Raw genomic sequence first — 20690 nt, 5'->3', positions numbered from 1 at the left:
CTACCATGTGACAGGGGCCGGCCAATGGCACGGATACCCTGTCACATGGTAAGGGCAAAGGGGCATCGGCGCCATTTTTTTTAGCGCAGCTGATGCCTGGGAACGGGAATGGGAAATTGCTCCCCGAGGCCCCCCTGGACCACCAGGGAATTTTAAAAGGTTTTGGGGGGGTCGGGAGGGTGGGGGGTCGATTTAAAGGGTCAGGTGGGGTTTTTTTTAGCGGCACAGGCCTCCCTAAAAAAAAATTAGCGGTGAATTGGAATCAGAAACAATTCCAATTCACATATCTTAACGATCAGATTTTCCCCCCCCCCCCCAGCCGAACCTGATCGTTAAGACGATCTGGCACACGATTCACATCTCTAGTTTTTGGGTACTTGCCAGGTTCTTATGACCTGGATTGGTCACTGTTGGAAACAGGATGCTGGGCTTGATGGACCCTTGGTCTGACCCAATATGGCATGTTCTTATGTTCTTAAATTTGCATATACTAGAGACTCAGTAAGCACGAGATAAATTTACATATACTGGAGATTCAATATATGCAGATTTATCTCATGCATATTCATTGTGAATATCCTGAAAATCTGTCTGGGTTTGGGAACCTGAGGAAAGGTTTGGGAAGCCTTGCTCTGTTGTATTATCTTTCCATTTTGGTGATGACATTTTAGCTACTGCTGGTTGTAGATAATATATCAAAGATTTTAAAATCTGCACACACATGGGCGGGCGGGCGGCCCACGAATCACGCACACAGGGGGTTAATTTTACAAAGCAACGCGAGTAGGGCTTCCTTAATTCCCTATACCCCATCTAACCTTCCTACCTTTTCCCCTCTCCTCTCCTCCCCGACCCCTACCCCCTACCTATTAGAATTCTTTTTATTTTTTACCTTACTGCTCCTTCTGAGCAGTAGTAGCCGGCCGGCACGCATTTCCCTGGGCAGCAGGTAATGGCTCTGTCCTGGCCCAGCCCCCCGCCCAACTCTTTGGGCCCAGCACTTTGGCATGTAATGGGGGTTACGTGTGTGATTGGGTCTTTTGTAAAATGTGCGCAATGCGCGCAGGGCCTGGCCACACACATAACCCCCATTTTTTATATCACGGGCCTTTTAAAATCGGGCCGATAGAGCACAAATAACGTGTCAGCCAGGACTGGAGATGCTGTGGAGACAACATTCACAGTCCATGGAGAGAGGGATTTCCAGTTATCGTGTAACAGCAACACCTAGTGGATGGATTTAGGATCTATTATAGAGTTCCCGAAGGATCTCTGGTGTGTAGCTCCTGGTCAAGGACTGTTATTGCAATGACTGAGCTAAGTGAGTTGGGAAGGAATATAAAAGAGGGAAAAAAATTCCCTTGTAGTTGAGAATAAAGGGTCATGGTGCCATAGCCAGAAGAAGGCCATTTTTGATTGACCTAGAAGCGGAATCAGAGTAGGAGGAATTGCTGAGTCTAACTCTTCCCCTTCCTCCCCATAAAAATGCCTCGATAGAATAGCTTCGACCGAATCTCTGGACATAATTTTTCTCACATTTCATATTTTTTATACAATTTTTCATTTTCATTGTGTAATTACTATCATTATGCATGATATCAGAATCCTTCTCTTGTAGGAATCCCTTATCTTCATTTATAATCTAGTTTGCTTGTAACAACGTAACCTTTTTGCTATGGAAATTTATAATATTAGAGGCTGAAGACTAAGCTGTCAAGGGCAAAGCTTAATTTCAATTTGAAGCCGGTAAATATGAACTTTAAAAATTACACTTTAAGGAAAATGTGAATTCATGAGGGGTCCAGGACCTGTGCAATAAGCTGTCTTCATCTCTGCTCCTCTGGCAAGAGGAACGAGCTACAGATGATGAGCAATAACAGCAATCCCTGGCACGTATGGCTCTGCCCTTCTTCTTGACCCTCTCCTCTTTCCTGAAGGTGAGCACCACAACTGTTTTCAAAGTTCACAATGTAGGAAATTCCCTTCTAACTGGGTAAATATGCAGGTAACAGTTTGTATTTTTGCTGATCCAGGTCAATTAAAGTCTTTTCAGTTGGGTAAATCTCTTGTGGGTACATGTGAGACCCTCTCTTGTGAAGCTGGAAGATGGGGAATCTGTTCTGGGGAGTGTCTGAGAATCTATTAGGGCAATCTAGGGATTATCTGCTCAGATATTGCTTCTCTCTTTTTTTTTCTGATTTATATTTCCTTTTACAGTATATATTCCTTCCCCTTACTGATTGGGGGCTTGATACAAGAAATCCCTAAGTTTTGTTTGAGGATATTCTGGAATGTTATGTTTTCTTTGTTTTGAGATAAGTCTTGGATTTTTTAAATATTGCTCTGGTAACTAGTATAATTTCTTTGGATGGTTTGTTTAAATGGAATACAAACAAAATAAAATGAAAATTCACAATATAGGATTTTGGCAACAGCTGCTGGACCTTGGAGCAGAATCTTTTTTCAAATGTCCATAAAGGTGGATTTAACAAGAAACCACTAGTAACTGTGTAAAGTATGATGTAATGTTACTATTCAATGCAAAAGGAACATGTTCATAAAGGTGGATTGCCAAGTTTATAGGTAATTAATATGTTTTGTTTGATCCCAAACATTTACGAGCTTTTCTCTGGGATAAAGTTTTTAGGAAGGATCCTGCCAAGTAATTCAGGAGTTGCTGGTGTAAGTCTTTTAGAGGCTTTGAGGTTGATTTTCAGTGGGACGATGAGCAGGACAATTGCTTGGGTAATGTTCCCCGGATATTCATTGTAACAGAATCAGATAAGTGATCCACTAAGCAGGCCTGGGTTTATTTTGGGGGCTGTTTGTGTTTCAAAGCTTCAGTTTTTGTAATATTATCATTGAGATGTCTTAATTACAGGTTTTAATGTTTAAAATCAAGATCACAGGACTTTCATGCAGGAAAGTAAATATCACAAAAGTAGGAGCACTAATATTTCTAGGTCTTGGAGACTGGATTGTGTTGCGGTTTACCTTTTCTCAGATGAGCCGATGACTTTTGGCTTGGTTTCATTCTCGACAAGTGGTTGAAGGGGCTTCTTAGTTGTTTCCATGCTGATAAACACACAAAAATAAAAGATAATTCTGATGAATAATTCCATTGCAAGAACCCTTCATGTCTCATGAATTTACCAACTATAGTTACTCTATGTAAAGTAGCATGGACTATGTTTCATAACTTATTTGGAAAGGAACTGAGATTCAAAGAGCATCTTTGTGTTTTTGAAGCTCCTAAAAGGGCTCAGGTACTGCCATTTCAGGGGTGTGAATAAAGCTACAGTGACTTGTGCACCAGGATGCTGTCATACATCCGGAGAACTGGAATGATGGGAAGAGGAATGCCAGGGTGATATCAGTACCGGGACATCCAGGAGCTTTCCAAGGACTCATACAGAAATAGGATTCTATAATATAAATATTAGTTCTTTTAATTCTTGTGATTCCAATAGTTCTTACTCCTTTTTTGAAACCCATACAGAGTGTTCAGATCCTAAATCAGAGATCAAGTTTAGTCCTCAAGAGCTACAAATAGATCTGAATTCAGGTTATTCATATCGAATATGCATGAAATAGATTTGTAAGCACCGCCTTCACTCTATGCAAATATATTTAATGAATATTCATTCTGCATATGCCTTTTTGTTGCTCTTGAGGAAGAAGAACATAAGAACGTAAGAACATGCCATACTGGGTCAGACCAAGAGTCCATCAAGCCCAGCATCCTGTTTCCAACAGTGGCCAATCCAGGCCATAAGAACCTGGCAAGTACCCAAAAACTAAGTCTATTTCATGTTACTGTTGCTAGTAATAGCAGTGGTTATTATCTAAGTCAACTTAATTAATAGCAGGTAATGGACTTCTCGTCCAAGAACTTATCCAATCCTTTTTTAAACACAGCTACACTAACTGCACTAACTGTTACGCTTGGGCTGAGTTCAGGGGTAGTGAACACCACCCAAAGGGGTGGCTCCAGGTGGAGAGAGACAGGGATGGCTGGAAACCGTGGCTGGGTCAGGGCAGACAGCAAGAAGCAGTGTCTGGGTCTAGGCTGGGTCAGGGCAGGCGGCAGAGCAAGGCAGGTCAGAAGGCCCGTAGGCCACACACACACAGACGGCCCGTAGGCCAGACACCGTAAGCGGGGCAAGGCAGGTCAGAAGGCCCGTAGGCCACACACCGTGAGCGGGGCAAGGCAGGCCAGAAGGCCCGTAGGCCACACCCACACAGAAGGCCCGTAGGCCACACACCTGTAAGCGGGGCAAGGCAGGTCAGAAGGCCCGTAGGCCACACACACACACAGAAGGCCCGTAGGCCACACACCGTAAGCGGGGCAAGGCAGGTCAGTAGGCCCGTAGGCCACACACACACACAGACAATAGAGCAGAGGGCCCGTAGGACCGCATGCACAGTAAGCAAGGCAGGGCAGGGCAGAAGGTCCGAAGACCATACACAGCACAAGGTAGAAGGCCCGAAGGCCGCGCAGGGCAAGGCAAGACAAGACAAGGTAGAAGGCCCGAAGGCCGCGCAAGGCAAGGCAAGACCGAAGGCCCGAAGGCCACCAAGACTAGGCTAGACAAGACAAGGTAGAAGGCCCGAAGGCCGCGCAAGGCAAGGCAAGGTAAAAGGCCTGGAGGCCGCGCAAGGCAAGGCAAGACAAGACAGAAGGCCCGAAGGCCGCGCAAGGCAAGGCAAGACAGAAGGCCCGAAGGCCGCGCAAGGCAAGGCAAGACAGAAGGCCCGAAGGCCGTGCAAGGCAAGGCAAGACAGAAGGCCCGAAGGCCGCGCAAGGCAAGGCAAGGAAAGGCCCGAAGGCCACGCAAGGCAAGGAAAGGAAAGGCCCGAAGGCCACGCAAGGCAAGGAAAGGAAAGGCCCGAAGGCAGGGCAAGGCAAGACAAGGTAGAAGGCCCGAAGGCCACGCAAGGCAGGCTAGAGCAGGGAGCCCAGGTGAGCTCGATGCCGAAGCACCGAGGCAACTGTCAGGCAGGGTTATAAGGGCACACCCAGAGCATAGAGTGGACAGAGGAGATGGACTGGGCCTGTCAGGAAAGCCAGCTCTAGAGGGACCCCTGGTGGTGAGGCGGTTGCACAGCAGCCACAGCCGTAACACTAACCACATCCTCTGGCAACAAATTCCAGAGTTTAATTGTGCGTTGAGTGAAAAAGAACTTTCTCCGATTGGTTTTAAATGTGCCACATGCTAACTTCATGGAGTGCCTCCTAGTCTTTCTGTTATCTGAAAGAGTAAATAACTGAATCACATTTACCCATTCTAGACCTCTCATGATTTTAAACACCTCTATCATATCCCCCCTCAGCTGTCTTTTCTCCAATCTGAAAAGTCCTAACCTCTTTAGCCTTTCCTCATAGGGGAGCTGTTCCAGTCCCCTTATCATTTTGGTCGCCCTTCTCTGTACTTTCTCCATCGCAATGATATCTTTTTTGAGGTGCGGCGACCAGAATTGTACACAGTATTCAAGGTGCAGTCTCACCATTGAGCGATACAGAGGTATTATGAGTTGGCTGCTTCTGCCTTAAATGACCATATTCTAATGCTAGAAACTTCATTCTTGTCTAAGAAGTTATCTGCACAAATTATGCATGTCATGTCAAGCACTGTATAAGCAGAGATTCCTGTTAGTTATATTTGAGCGAATGAATCCATAATACAGTTCATGACAACACAATTTATGCAATCATGTAAGAAAATAGCAGAGACACAATAATAGGAAGCCCATAGGCAGTAGACAGAAAGCTCATATAGAATCAACTTTTTCACGTACAACATTGAGAGCCTTGGACTGACATGGAGCCAGCACCAGCCCTGACCCTTACATGCAGTGATCACTCTGAATCAGGATGGAAAATACTTTTAAAGCTGAAACAAAGAGGGTCACACCCAAGTCAATAACTGCTGCATTCCCTCCATCCTTTCCCACTGTTACCTCATCTCTGCAGAACTGAAAGGGTTCAGCTTGGACTTCCATTCAGGATCCTTTGTATATGTATTACTGCTGCAAGCAAAATGGACACAGATAAAGCCTTGATTCAGATGATAAATATTCTTAAACTATGAAAGGGTATTTTTATCCAGGTTAATTTAGCAACCCAATAATATCACGTATATTCATTTATAATCGTTCTGGTAACTTTTCAAATTCTGCATAGCAGATGAGATATTAAAGATGGGATCTCAGGTATTAAATGCAGGCTGCTCAGTCTCTGATTTGCAGTAATTAATCCTTGATGACAGTAAATTTAATTTATAAATGAAAAGATCTGGCATTTAGTTACATATACAATAGAATACCTTTTATTTGGAATGGCTGGGACCAGTATTGTTCGATATATATAACTTTTCTGGATAATACACATTCCATACTAGCATGGGAATTTTCTGATCAGATTATAGGAATTCTGCCAGAAAATGGAAAGCATGAAGCCAATCAGGTTTTTCTGGTTAACAGAAAACAGACTGAAGGTCATGGGTTTGTTTTTTTTTGTGGATAGAGTTTTCAGATAATAGGACTTTGGATATAAGATGCTGAACTGTATTCTATTTCCATTTGGGGGATGATGACTTTTCAGCTGTATCTGGTTGTAGACTGTTATGCCTGATGGTTGCAGATGGCTGTGACCACTAATGCTCACCTCTTTTGCTACTACATCGTTATCCTTTGGATGAATGGCAGCCTCCGCCAACCACCACAGACCAGCCTGGTGTTCCCGGGATGGCGTGGGTGCTGCCGACCACCATCTTGGTCCAGGAATCACTTAGGTGCACACGCACATGGGCCACTCTTGTACACGTCATGGCGGGAAGCTCGGAGGTATCCCTCCTGGATGACATCTCCCATCTTCGGTACTTAAGCTAGTTGGCCTTTCACTTCTACGAGTTAGCAAGGAGTTACCTCTTGCAGAATTCCGCTCCTTGGACTTCCGGTTCCAGTTTCTACATTGGCGTGACACAATCTGGGTACCCGCTCCTTAGGGGCCCTATATCATCTCTAGTTATCCACTTTTCAGAGGACCCTCTGCCTTGAACTGCTATCGGTTTCCCCGGAACCTCTCCTGGAACTACTTTCTGTGAGTACCTAATTCCACGGACTTCTACTGTCTAAGCCTCATTCTGGGATTCCCTGCAGTGTACCCTGTGCTTCGGGCCACTACTGTGCTTCGGGCCACTACCGCTACTCCGGTATACCCTGCCTACAGGTTATTGCTGCACCTCGGATAGCTTTCTTATTTCATCTCTGAGATTCATCCCTGGTGTACCCCGCTTCGTGGGCCACTACTGGATCTGCACCTCCGAGTGTTCTCCACAACTGCAAGACTTCCTGGCATACCCCGCTCCGCGGGCCACTACTGAGACATCATTGTTGGGTATACCCCCTGCTCTGAACTTTACTTTCTGCACTTCCCGCTCCCCGGGTTGTGTCTCTTTCTGCTATCAATAAAGACTCTATTCTACAGCTGTGTCTGACGTCGCTGAGACCATGCCTGCTGGCGGTGAAGCTCACAGGGCTCCTCCCTGTGGGCAGAGACACCTCTCACCTTGGCCCAGGGGTTCACTAGTACCAAACATAACATAGACAATCTCTCTATCTAGTATACCATAATTTTGTTGGTGGTAGCCAGGATGAGGTATGGTTTTGTTGGGTGGATTTCATCAGGAGGGATGATCTTACCCTCCACCACTGATTTTCACTGGTGATTGAGGCTGACTTTGTAAAGAAAAGTTGATTTTGTTGCCAGCCCTGGATTTGTCAATAGGTACCCATTATGCCTGTGCCTAGGGCTGCAAATATTTAGGGGCAGCAGCCTGGCTATGATTTGCTGCCTTCTAGCTCTGCTGAATAAGATTCAGCAGAGAACAGCCCTCTAGTACCCTGTAACAGACACTTAACAGTAGGTGAGGGTTGAAAGCACCAAATGTGCCTATAGGTGGCAAAATCATAAATCCACCCCTGTTTGTTTTAGGGATGTTTGTTACAGACTGTTAGACATTTTGACATAAAAACTGGTGACCCCCATTCTAACGAATGAAGAGATATTGACTAAATTGCTAGAAGTGCTACTTTAACATCAGCCATTTGTTGATTCATTTCCTAAACCTAAGCCACTTCCTCACAATGTCTACATCCCTGTCTCATAGTCCTGATGAACAATTAGAACTCCATGTTGTAGGATATTCTTTATTGGCTCAAAGTTATCTAATATTTGCTTTAAGAATTCAGGTTATACAGGAGTTTATTTTGGGGGCTGTTGGTGTTTCAAAACTTCAGTTTTTGTAACATTTGCATTGAGGTTTCTCATTTTATATAATTTTTAAAATCAAGACCAAGAACATTAATTCAGAAAAGTAAATACCACTAAAATGGGAAGACTAATATACTTCCTGTTTCTGAGATATTTCTAGGTCTTGGAGACTGGATTGTGTTGCAGTTTACCTTTTCTCAGATGAGCTGATGACTTTTGGTTTGGTTTCATTCTGGACGAGTGGTTCAAAGGGCTTCTTAGTTGTTTCCATGCTGATAAACACACAAAAATAAAAGATGATACTGATGAATAATGTCATTTCAAGAACTCTTCATGTCTCCTTTACCAACTATAGCTACTCTGTGTAAAGTAGCATGCACTATGTTTCATGACTTATTTGGAAATTAATTAATTTATTTAAAATTATTGGTATTCCTTCAATCCACTACTCTTGTTGGATAAAAAAATACGTACACAATCTTAAACACAACATAGAGACAAGTACAAGTAAAAACAAAGGTGAACTGACAATGCAATTGACAAGACTAACATAAAAATAGATTAATAATCCAATTTTACAAACTGACATCATAGATAACAGCAACATTATGACAACATCAAAAAGAAAGAAAGAGAATTATCAGAAGTGGCTCCTCTAAGCAATTGAGGTAACAACTATTGCTCAGCTAATCTTGGAAACTAAGGGGGTCATTTATCAAAGTGCTACATGGCGTTTTCACATGCAAAAAATGCCTTTAACGCATGCGAAAACACCATTAACACATGCGAAAGCACCATAACGTTTGGTGCAGTGCAAATGAGAAAAAGGGGAGGATATTGGGGTGGGAATTTTGGCCAAGTGGGCTGGGCTCACAGTTCTGCGAAGTTGTATCACATGGCTTTAATGTGAATTTTAACTACACCTATTTCATTAGCGTAAAGCCGTGTGATAGGGCTTGGACTTCCATTCAGGATCCTTTGTGTATGTATTACTGCTGCAAGCAAAATGGACACAGTGCCAGAGATGGAATTCAATAATATAAATACTTGTTCTTTTAATTCTTAGGATTCCAGTGTAAATCTAAGTCTATTTTCTTACTCCTTTTTTGAAACCTATACAGAGTGTTCAGATCCTAAATCACGGGTGGTCACGTTCACTCCTCAAGTGACACAAACAGATCTGATTTCAGGATATCCACAATGAATATGGATTAGATAGATTTGTACTAATTTCCTTCATGCTATGCAAATATATTTTATGCATATTCATTAGGATTCTCTTCAAAACCAGGCCTGTTTGTAGCTCTTGAGGAGTTGGCTACACCTGTCCTAAATGGCAATATTCTAAGGCTAGAAACTATATTCCAGTCTAAAACGTCATGTACCTAAATTATGCATGTGATGTCAGCCACTGTATAAGTAAGGATTTCTGCTAGTTAAATTTCACCTAATGAAGCCATAATACAGTTCAATACAATAGCAGAGACATAACAATAGGAAGCCCATAGGCAGTAGACAGAAAGCTCATATAGAATCAACTTTTTCATGTACAACATTGAGACCCTTGGACTGACATGGAACCAGCACCAGCCCTGACCCTTACATGCAGCGATCACTCAGGTTGTGAAGTACTTTTAAAGCTGAAACAAAGAGGGTCACACTACTGCATTCCCTCCATCCTTTCCCACTGTTACCTCATCTCTGCAGAACTGAAAGGGTTCAGCTTGGACTTCCATTCAGGATCCTTTGTGTATGTATTACTGCTGCAAGCAAAATGGACACAGATAAACCCTTGATTCAGATGATAAATATTCTTAAACTATGAAAGGGTATTTTTGTCCAGGCTAATTTAGCAACCCAATAATATCACGTGTATTCATTCATAATCTTTCTGGTAACCTTTCTAATTCTGCATAGCAGCTGAGCTACTAAAGATGGTGACTCGTATATAAATGAGGGCTGCTCATTCTCTTTGATTTGCTTGATGACAGTAAGCTTAGTTTATAAATGAAAGGAATTGGCATTTTGTAACAAGCTCGGTATTGGTGGCCCCCTTAGAGTTGTGGGTGGTTGGTACCACTTAGTGGACAAGCCCACTGGGCCCACACCGACAGTTGGCAGATGCAACCTGCGGCGGGACAGGCTGGAGCTTCGCTTATAATAGCCGTCTCCCCTGCAGGCTGAGCCCTTGGGTTCTGGAGGCCGTCAGGACTTGGGTGGGTCCCTAGAGCGATCAGGCAGATGCAAGTTCAGAGACAGACTAAGGTGAGAGCTGGCAGCAGGTAGGAGTAACCGAAAACAGGCCAAAGGTCAGAGCAGACTGCAGAGATGGTTCCAAGACAGAACATCAGGTCCAGGCAGCAAGCAAGGAAGGTCAAAGGCCAAAGCAGAGATCAGAATCCAGGAAGTCAATCTAAGGATTATTATTTTTCAAGGAATCATTGTAACAATTAAAAAATAGGGAATTCATGGTTAAGGAGAAATTATTTCATATATTATAATGGAGTTAGTGAATTCTATGATAGCAAGTTCATTTGTGTTGGAATGTGAAATTATTTCTAATTGGAATTTTGAAGCACTTGTGCTGGATATTTTTGTCTACATAATTTAAATTAGCAAGTTGGTTTGTGCTAGTAAGTGATTATAGTTTTTTAATTAGTAATAATGTATGATGGATGAATGTGTTTTAGCTTGATGGTATTCTTCAGTATTAGGAGGGTTTGTAATAGATGAAGAATTTCTAAAAAATTTTTGTATGATTTTTCAATAAAGATAATTTATTGTTATAATAGAGATTAGACTCCAATTTTGATTAGTGGCAGCCGACAGCCCGAGAGCGGGAGATCACTCCTGGGACCCCCGCTGAACCACCAGGTACTTTAGGAAAGTTTTTTGGGGGGTCGGGAGAGTGGGGGATGCTAAATAATTCAATTTAAAGGGTCGGGGTGGGTTTGGTTTTTTCTTTTTTCTGTGTGCCCTTTCTTCCCCCCCCAAAAAAAACAATAAGAAAATTTCGTGGGGTTTTGCTATCGCTTTCGGGGACTCCCCGATACCTGATGGATGAGAAAATATCGTACAATATTTTCATCCGTTAGAAAAACGATTCACATCCCAAGACTAACCAATTTATTGAGGCATGAGCTTTCCAGCTTTATGGGCTATGAGAACTCTATTTTCTTTGTTAGTCATAAGGAGAGTAATTTTCGAAGGGACTTCTGTGCAGAAATGGCCTTTTACAAAGTTATCTTCCTAATATATGGCTAAATCTATGTGCATATGTCAAGTTCATGTGTAAGTTTATCCTGGGGGTGAAGATGTTTAAGAGCTTAGATTTGCATGCACATTAATTTGCTGAAACAATTTGCGTTGAAGTTTTAGCAGCTGTAAATTGTATGGGTAGATTGTTGGGATAACTTCCAAAGCAGACTTATGCACATAACTTGGTGTAAATATTTGCTGATTTCTTTCAAGGATAATATTACAAAATTAACCCCTGATGTCTTCCTTCTTAGTAATTTTAGAGGTTGCCAAATTGGCCACTATATCTCATATTAACATGGCTGCAGTAGGGCATGATAACTTCCATCATTATGGACCATCTTTGTTAACAAAAATCCTCAGTCAGAGTCTTGCTTCAACTGTTTGCTGGTATGGGAAAGAGAAACACATGGGGCAGATTTTCAAAGATACGTGCGTACCCCTCGAAAACCTGCCCCAAGCTCCCCCTGCGCACGCCGAGCCTATGTTGCATAGGCTACCGGTGCGCACAAAGACCCAGGACATTGGTAAGTCCCGGGGCTTTCCTGGGGGGGAGTGTCAGGGGGCATGTCGCGGCCGGCGCGTCATCAGGGGCATTTCGGGGGCGGGGCCGCGGGCATGGTTCTGGCCCGGGGGTGGGGCCGTGGCCTCCAGACCAGCCCCCAGACCGGAACATGGCGCGCCGGCAGCTGGCCCGGCGCATGCAAGTTACGCCTGCCTCAGGCAGGTGTAACTTTTCCAACAAAGGTAGGGGGGGTTTAGATAGGGTTGGGGGGTGGGTTAGGGAGGGGAAGGTGCGGGGGAGGGGGGTGGAAGGAAAGTTCCCTCCGAGGCCGGCTGTGCGGCTCGGCGCACGTAGGCTGCTGATTTTGTGCAGCCTTGTGCGCACCGACTCCGGATTTTAAAAGATATGCGCGGCTACGTGCATATCTATTAAAATCCGGCATACTTTTGTTTGCGCCAGTCGCGCAAAAAAAGTACGCGCGGGCATACTTTTTAAAATCTACCCCATAGAGCATACTTTTTGTAAGCCATACATGCTCTGCATTATGTAAGGTTTTTTTTTTTTTGTTTTAGCAAACTGCACAAATAAATTACATTGTTTTTCCAGATTCAAGAAAGATTCATATTGATTAGCTTTCTTCTGATTTACAGAGCACCATTGATGGCATACAGAGTCAGAGTTTCAAAAGGATTTATGTACAGAAACCCCAGTTTTTGCATGCAAATTGCTGTTTGAAAACCAAACTTGGGGGTCTATGCACATAAAAGTATGTGCAGAGAACACAATTTCTACTAGATCAATAAAGGAATCTTTGTTTCTACTGATCTTTGTTTCCTGATTGCTACTGTGCCACTTTGGATCGGCTTCCATTTTGTTTCCTGAGAACACAATTTCATGCATCCTTTCCAGAGTGTGGGAAGGATTTCCATGCATACTTTAGATTTTCGAACATATGCAGGTAAATTCACCTGTTTTTGCAAAGGTGGAACTGTGTGTGTGTGTGCTGCTGGGCCAAGTTCCACACACACCCACAAACTTTCAATTTAGATTTATGTGCATAAATCTGCTTTGAAAATTCAGGCTTAAGTGCTAAAGCCTGTGGGCAAAACATACCCCAGGACTGTAGACCTAAGAGGGCCATAGGATCTCTAGTGACTACAGGATGGAAATTAAAAAATGGAGCGATTCATTTATTTATTTATTTAAACTTATTTCTATACTGCACACGCCAATGATGTGGCAGCTTACAAAATAATATAACCTAAAACAAGAGGTAAGTATCAATATAATCAACTATTTGATATTGCATATCAAAGACATTTGGTATTCAGCTTAGAAAAATCATTTTAATATTTTATTACAATCAAATACATAACAGAAATATCCTTGTTTGCAAAAGCTACCAAAAAATACAGCATTCACACAAAGGTCACTGCAAATTAACAATCCCATCATAAAAACAGTGAAATCAACATTCTGCCAGACATACTCATACTCATATGAAGGCTCAAGCCATCCCATTCATATGTCACACATATTTAACCTACTATAATCGAAAAAAACAATATTCATTGAAAAAAACTAGTATTTCAGAGCTTCAGAGATGGAAAAATAACCCTATCCCATCCTTGAACCACTTCAGACAATATTCTAACAACTTCTAAAGCTCCAGTTTACAGAAATGCCGACACTGAGTGATGTTCAGAGTCTTCCAAATTCACATATTATTCCTAATCTTCAAACATGCTTCTAAATTCAAAATGGTGTCCTGATATCCCTCTTCAAGAAGGGCTTCTAAATTTAAAAAGATATCCTTGTATCCCAACAGGGGCCCATGTTTCGCTTCATACAAGGGGCTGCTTCAGGGGAACATCCGTTCTTGTATCCTAAAAACAACCTTCCTATTTATCACAGCACCGCAAGGGCCATCAGAATGTTTCACTAAAATCAGAAACCTTTTGTCATATATAATCAAAACACACACTCACCGTTCTAACGCCAAACTTTCCACAGCAGTGCTGTGATAAATAGGAAGGTTGTTTTTATGATATGAGAATGGATGTTCCCCTGAAGCAGTTGTGATTTTTTTGGTAGCTTCTGTGAACAAGAATATTTTCATTATGTATTTAATTATAATAAAATATTAAAATTATTTTTCTAAGCTTTATACCAAATGTCTTTGATATGCAATATTAAATAGTTGATTATGTTGATGGACTTACCCCTTGTTTTATGTTATATTATATTTCTTTGGGGTGGTGGTTACTATTATAGCCAGATTGCTTGTTTGCCATATTGGGTCTGTAGCTTACAAAATAAAACAGACATAATAAAAGAACAATATAAAACATGAAATGAATGAGATTATGCCTCTTTTGCTGTGATGATTATCATATATACAATTATATGTAATTAATAATGCAATTTTGTAATTTCTTAAGAAATACAGTATATATATTGAATAACCTAATAGGCCAACTGGTTAGTTTTAAACAAAACTCTGCTGAAACATCCATGTTTTCAATCCCTTTTTAAAACTACCAGTTTCTGACATCATTCTTTGATGTTCAGGCATTGTCTGGCTACTGAGATCGCATGGTCTCTGGTTTCTCCCAGGTGTGTGTGGCGTATTGTAGGAATTTCCAGAAAACTTTTATGTAATGAACTCAGATTTGTAAAATTGATACTAACCAGGATATACTAGTGTTATTAATTAGTGGATCATCATTAAGAGCTAATCTCACACATATTATGGGACTGATTTGGACATGACCTTAAAAATGAATACAAGGACATTAAAATCAATCCTTGCCACTACAGGTAGACAATGCGACTGATATAATGCTGGAGTAACATGGTTGTAAAGTTTTAACTCCTAATAAAATATATGCTATTATATTCTGTACAAATTGCAATCTGTGAAGCTGTTTCTTATTCAGAAACATATGAAGAGAACTATAGTAGTCTAGTTGTCCTCTAACCAGAGTGTGGATCACTGTCATGCTGTTTTCTCTAGAAAGATTAAGGGTACAGATTACAAATGATTCACATTTGTGCAAAACAGCTTCTAACCATGTTGTTAATATATTGTTGCAAGCTGAGATCAGCATCTATGGCAGTACTTCTCAACCCAGTCCTCGGGGCACACTTAACCAATCAGGATATGCATGAGATAGTTTTGCATGCATTGCTTCAGTTGTATACAAATCTATCTCATGCATATTCATTGTGAATATCCTAAAAATCTGACTGGTTAGGTGTGCCCCAAGGACTGGATTGAGAAGCTCTATTTATGATAATCTCAAGGATTTTTCCTTCCAATTTGAGGTGGTTGAAATTTCATAATAGACCTCTTAATCCAAAGTACCTCTGATTTTTTAGGATTAAGCATCCATACAGATATTTCGTCTAGGCAACTGGAAAGATCTAACTTCTTATCATGGTCTATACCCCGCTTGATGTAAATTTGGAAGCCATTGTCATAGGGTTGGAATTGGAACCCTATATTTCTAATTAGACTCCCCTAAGGCTTGACAAATAGGAGCAGATTTTCAAAGCTCTACGTGTGTAAATCCAGGAGGCTTTACATGTGTAGGGAGGTTATACATGCCAGGCCTATTTTCAAAAGGCCCGGCGGCTCGCGTAAAGCCCCGAGACGCGTGTAAGTCCCGGGGCTTGAAAAATGGGCGGTCCGGGGGCATGGGTGGGGCGGGGCAGTCCAGGGGCAGGATGGGGCGTGGCCAGAGGCCTCTCCATGGCCGCTGGGCTAGGGGATTGTGTGCCAGCAGTTGGCTGGCAGGCATAACTTGTGTAATAAAGGTACGGGGGGAGTTTCGGGCTGGGGGTGGGACAGGTAGGGGAAGGGAGGGGAAGGTGGAGGGGGGGGAATGGGGAAAGCCAGCTGGTCTCCCCGAGGGCTCGGCATTCGCAAGGTGCACTAGTGTGCCGGGTAGCGTGCACAAATGTAGGCCGCGCGCGTACCTTTGAAAATCTGCCCCATATGTCTTAACAACAGAGAGAGTATGGAACTTTGGGGTATCTGCCATTTTAAATCCCAAGATTCTGAAAGATCCTGCTAAGTTTTAACCCATTGTGATCTGTGGTTCAGAGGTAAACCACTGAACCACGGCACCCTCAACATCAGGATCCTGAATCTATCATTAAGAATGTCATGGTCCACTGAGTCAAATGTGGTGGACTGATCTATGGAGACCACCAATGCATCTGAGCCTTTATCCAAACTCCTGTGTAAATCATCAGTCAGGGTTAGATGTGAGGTCTCAGTGTTCCTACTACTATTGCGAAAACCAGACTGACATCTATCCAAAACATTTCATTTGTTTAGGAATTGCCCATGTTGCTCTGCTGCTGCCCACTCAATCAATTTAATAAAGCAACTGGAGAAGCTAACAGTATGTTTGGTTGCATTGCACTGGTGTACGTTTTATAATGGATCTTTGGCACACAATTCTATTGTCTTTAAATGGATTATAGTGCGGGAAAAGGCTGATAGATTACCTTTCTTTACTGGTAAAAGTTGTTCTTGTCGTAGTTTCCATTGTAGGTGATTTATCAGGGATCTTTTTGCTTTCTTCATTACTGAATAGAAACAAAAATTAAATCACAATGGTCTCCAACAGTTTGAATTAATTCATTATAATTTAGGATTCATTCATTCATTACATTGAATGGAAGTAGGACACAGAAAGGGGACACTTTATAAATTGAGCAGTCACAACATCAATAACTTATTTCCATGCTTATGTAAACTAAGGTAAAGGATCTGGAGAATACAATGAAGTCATATGGAGTTAGTGAAAGGTCGGGATTTGAAACAATAAATCCCTAATGCTGTTCTGCTAGCATGCGCCAGGAATTAATCACTAATCAATATTTAAGGGTCTGGTCTACCAAATGATTTCTCCGATTCTGTGCCCATGCCTAAAGTAATGGAGTTGTCTTTCACAGAGTAGGTGCTATGAGGATAGGGAAGATTTATCAGAGGTTTGGCCTTACACAAAAACTCTGGTTTTCCACCTTACTCTTTGGGCTCCTACAGACCCACGCCTTATTACATTACAAGGGCACATTTCAAAGGAATTTACTTAGATAACCAGTGAGTTACCTGGGTAAATCCCTGGGGCTGAAAATTGTCTCCTTCCCCAGTGGTTAAATCTAGTTGCTGAGTTTCATAAGGTGGCTAGATTTAGTTGTAGGGAAAAAGGGGCATTCCTGGGAAGGTTGGGGGAGAGAGAATAAGCACAAGGATTTCATTTTCAGATCCCCACATGGACTTTCCTGCACAGTCTGCCTGCATTTAAAGCAAGTTCAGAGTCCATGGTGCTTGCAATTTTCAAGGAGAAACTGCTTGAAGGTCCACGCGTGGACCTTCCACTTACCTGACCTGCTGACAATTTCCTCCTACATGTCTATCAATGAGAAATGTTATTTACATGTAATGCATTGTCAGGCCGATACAGTACAGTGCACTCCAGCGGAGCGCACTGCTAGCCCAGGTTTGGAAGCTTTACCCCTTATACAGTAAGGGGTAATAGCGCTTTGAAAACGTGTGTCCAACCCCCCCGAAACTAATAGCGCCCGCAACATGCAAATGCATGTTGATGGCCCTATTAGTTATTCCTGCGCGATACAGAAAGTAAAATGTGCAGCCAAGCCGCACATTTTACAAAGGCTGGTGTTAATTTCTGCCGGTGCCGGGGAAGTGTACAGAAAAGCAGAAAAAACTGCTTTTCTGTACACCTTTCTACTTAATATCATAGCGATATTAAGTCAGAGGCCCCAAAAGTAAAAAAAAAGCAAAAATTAAAAAAAAAATTAAAAATCGGCCCGTGGCTTGAAAACCGGACGCTCAATTATGCCGGCGTCCGGTTTCCGAACCCATGGCTGTCAGCGGGTCCGAGAACCGATGCCAGCAAAATTGAGCGTCGGCTGTCAAACCCACTGACAGCCGCTGCTCCTGTCAAAAAGGAGGCACTAGGGATGCGCCCTAATTTGCATAGGCCACCCTCCTGAATCGCGCACCCAGGAGAGTGACCTCTGCGCGCGCTGGGAGAACGGGCGCTCGCCAGCTCTCCCGCGCGTTTTTCTGAATCGGCCTGTGTGGTTGTTATGTCTGTAGGAGCACACAGAGATCTACATATGTTAATTGTGTAGAAAGCATCACCTGTTAAGTCCAGTACTGAATTGCGGGGACATTTTAGCAGGCAGAGTGTGGTTCTTATTATCTCCATTGTAGTCCTCTTGAATCTCGACTCTTCAAGGAAAACAGAAACAAATGGAAGTTTGATTATTCACTCCAGACAGATCTTGACCTGCAGTTTCTGGGAGCGCTCAATGAACACTAATGTGGTCACACAACATTTGAATAGCAGGCCCTTCTGATATGTATGAGTTTGTTGCAAACATGGGGGGTCTTAATTGTACATGAAGGGGCAATTTTCAAAATATCAGCGTGCAGTTGCAAAGTCCACAGACGCTTTTATCCACAGACTTTGCACCAGCTCTGAAAAGAAAAGTATGCATGTGCTTTCTTTCTGAAAACTGCGTAGGGACGAAGTAACCACAGAGACCTGTACTTTTTCTCTCGGTACTTTTTCCCTGTGAAACAATCTGTGTAGGTCTGAATATGTAAAACTAAGTGTGTTGTTGCCTCCCCCAGTCTATCCATGCCTCCAATCCTGCTTACTTTTCTCACGGGTAAATGTACATGCGTTGCTGATCCCAGCACATAATTTCTACCTGGGAAAATGGGTGAGAAATTTTCAGACAGGCAATTTACATTGGCAAATAGCCATTTATATGGGTAAATAACTTTTGAAAATTGCCTTCTCTGACTTTAGTCAAGTAGGACTTATACCCACTAACTGTGGGTTACATGGCTTCCCATTTTATTTAAGGAGCTAAGATAATTTTAAATTAGCTGACACCCATGGAAATTCCCAGGAGGCCTCTATTAATTGCTTTCCTCCCAGCCCCAGCACAGCCTGCCCTCCCACTCAGATCCCCAGCCTGCCCTTCCCCTGACAGTTCCAGGAGAAGCACAGCTCAGGTTATCCCTCCTAGCTCCAGCTGCAGCTTAGCCACCCATGGAAATTCCCCAGTGGGTCTTATTTAATGTCTTCCCCCTCTCCAGCCCCAGCAGCCTGCCCTTCCCCCTCCAGCCCAGCCTGCCCCCACAGCCCCAGCCCAAGCATAGCCTGTCATCACCTCCCCCAAGGCTAGTCTGAACTCTCCCAGCACAAGCTCAGCCAGCCCCCATAGGCCAAGCTCCTCCCACCCCCAGCACAACCTGCCTCTCCAAGCTGAGCACCTCCCCCCAGCTGCAGTGCAGTGTGCCCTCACCAGCCCGAGCCCCAGCTCTAGCTTCTAGATATTGGATTCATCCTCTGAGGGTTAGAAGCTCTTTCCACCAAGTGCACACCTACAACCGCTCACCAACTGGTAGATAATAATCATACATGTGTCACTCAATGCAAACGACTGGCTAGCTCCCCTCTCACTGCTAGACTACTGTCTGCATCTTGATTTTATTTAGTTGTTAGCAATTTAAAATGTCTAAGGGAGCAGAGATGTTCAAACTATTCTAAATTACTTTTAATCAATTGATTTATTTTATATTTGCTTGTGAGTCATCCTCCAGATCTACTTATAACTACCTGGTTACACACCTTATTGATGATTGTTTTGAATTAATTCCCTGTTATTGTATCAAATAAATACATCTGTTGTTGAAATTGTATAGGATGTAGTATTTTGGCAAATGTCTTCTGATCATCTACTGCAAAAGTAGGGGGGGATGTAGAAGCTGAACTGTGGGAGCTGAAGTCTAGAATGCACACTGTGTTCTCTGGAATCATCTGCTGGGGCTGCTGGGAAAAGTTTGCAAATGAGTCTTATAGTTCTTTGCTGCTGGAAACAATGTGGAAGCTATAAAATTGAAGCCTAGACAGCTTTTGATATCCTTTGCTAGGACAAGTAGCAGAAAACAGTGGAAAAGCTGTGAAAGCTGAAACCTAGGCAGCACACAATATCTCCTGGAATCCTTTACTGGAGGCTGCTGGGAAAATTATGCAAATGATCCTTCAGGTTTTTTGCTGCAGGAAACAGTGGAGAAGCTGTAAAAGCTCAAACCCAGATACCTCAGAGAGTCCTCTGCTGGGGCTACTGGAAAAGCAGGCAAATGAGTCTTCTAGTTTAATTCTACTGGAAATAGTTTGGGAGTTGTGGAAGTTGAAACCTAGGCAGCATGTAGGGTCCTCTAGAGTTTTCTACTAGAGCTGTTAGGAGAAATATACACTTGAGCCTTCAGGGTCTCTGCTACAAGAAACAGTGGAGAAACTATGAAAGCTCAAATCCAGCTGTCTCATAAAGTTCTCTAGCATCTACTTCTACTAGGGCTGCTAGGAAAACTACACAAATGAGTATTCAGGACCTCTGCTGCTAGACAGATTGTAGGCACTGTGTATGCTTATGCCTAGATAGGACATGGTGTCCTCTAGTGTCACTGCTGGGGGAAATATGCAAATGAGTCATCAGGTTCTTTGCTGCTGGAAACAGTAAAGAGGCTGTGATAGCAGAAATCTAGATGGCTCACAGTGGCCTCTGGAGTCCTCTTCTGAGACTGCTGGGAAA

The 20690-nt window shown here is 42.8% G+C and overlaps 1 protein-coding gene across 13 annotated transcripts in view; it reads right to left on the bottom strand.

Annotated features, from left to right (window-relative positions):
- The window catches only part of ZNF185 (zinc finger protein 185 with LIM domain), a 220858-nt gene that overhangs the window by 112553 nt on the left and 87615 nt on the right, over positions 1-20690 (bottom strand). For 5 of the 13 annotated variants that reach the window (XM_029606612.1, XM_029606614.1, XM_029606618.1 and 2 more), the window contains exons 14-19: positions 18223-18312; positions 16557-16637; positions 9970-10038; positions 8467-8547; positions 5962-6030; positions 2995-3075 (exon numbers count right to left, since the gene is read on the bottom strand). In XM_029606612.1, the coding sequence (XP_029462472.1) occupies positions 2995-3075; positions 5962-6030; positions 8467-8547; positions 9970-10038; positions 16557-16637; positions 18223-18312 (471 nt within the window). The remainder of the gene's footprint in view (positions 1-2994; positions 3076-5961; positions 6031-8466; positions 8548-9969; positions 10039-16556; positions 16638-18222; positions 18313-20690) is intronic. The other 8 variants (XM_029606622.1, XM_029606626.1, XM_029606620.1 and 5 more) reach the window with 6 other exon arrangements.

The sequence above is a fragment of the Rhinatrema bivittatum genome, chromosome 6 (genome assembly GCF_901001135.1).
Source record: "Rhinatrema bivittatum chromosome 6, aRhiBiv1.1, whole genome shotgun sequence".
In the NCBI taxonomy this organism is placed as follows: domain Eukaryota; kingdom Metazoa; phylum Chordata; class Amphibia; order Gymnophiona; family Rhinatrematidae; genus Rhinatrema; species Rhinatrema bivittatum.
The sequence above is the reverse complement of the archived record's forward strand: the minus strand, read 5'-3'. Positions and strand labels throughout refer to the sequence as shown.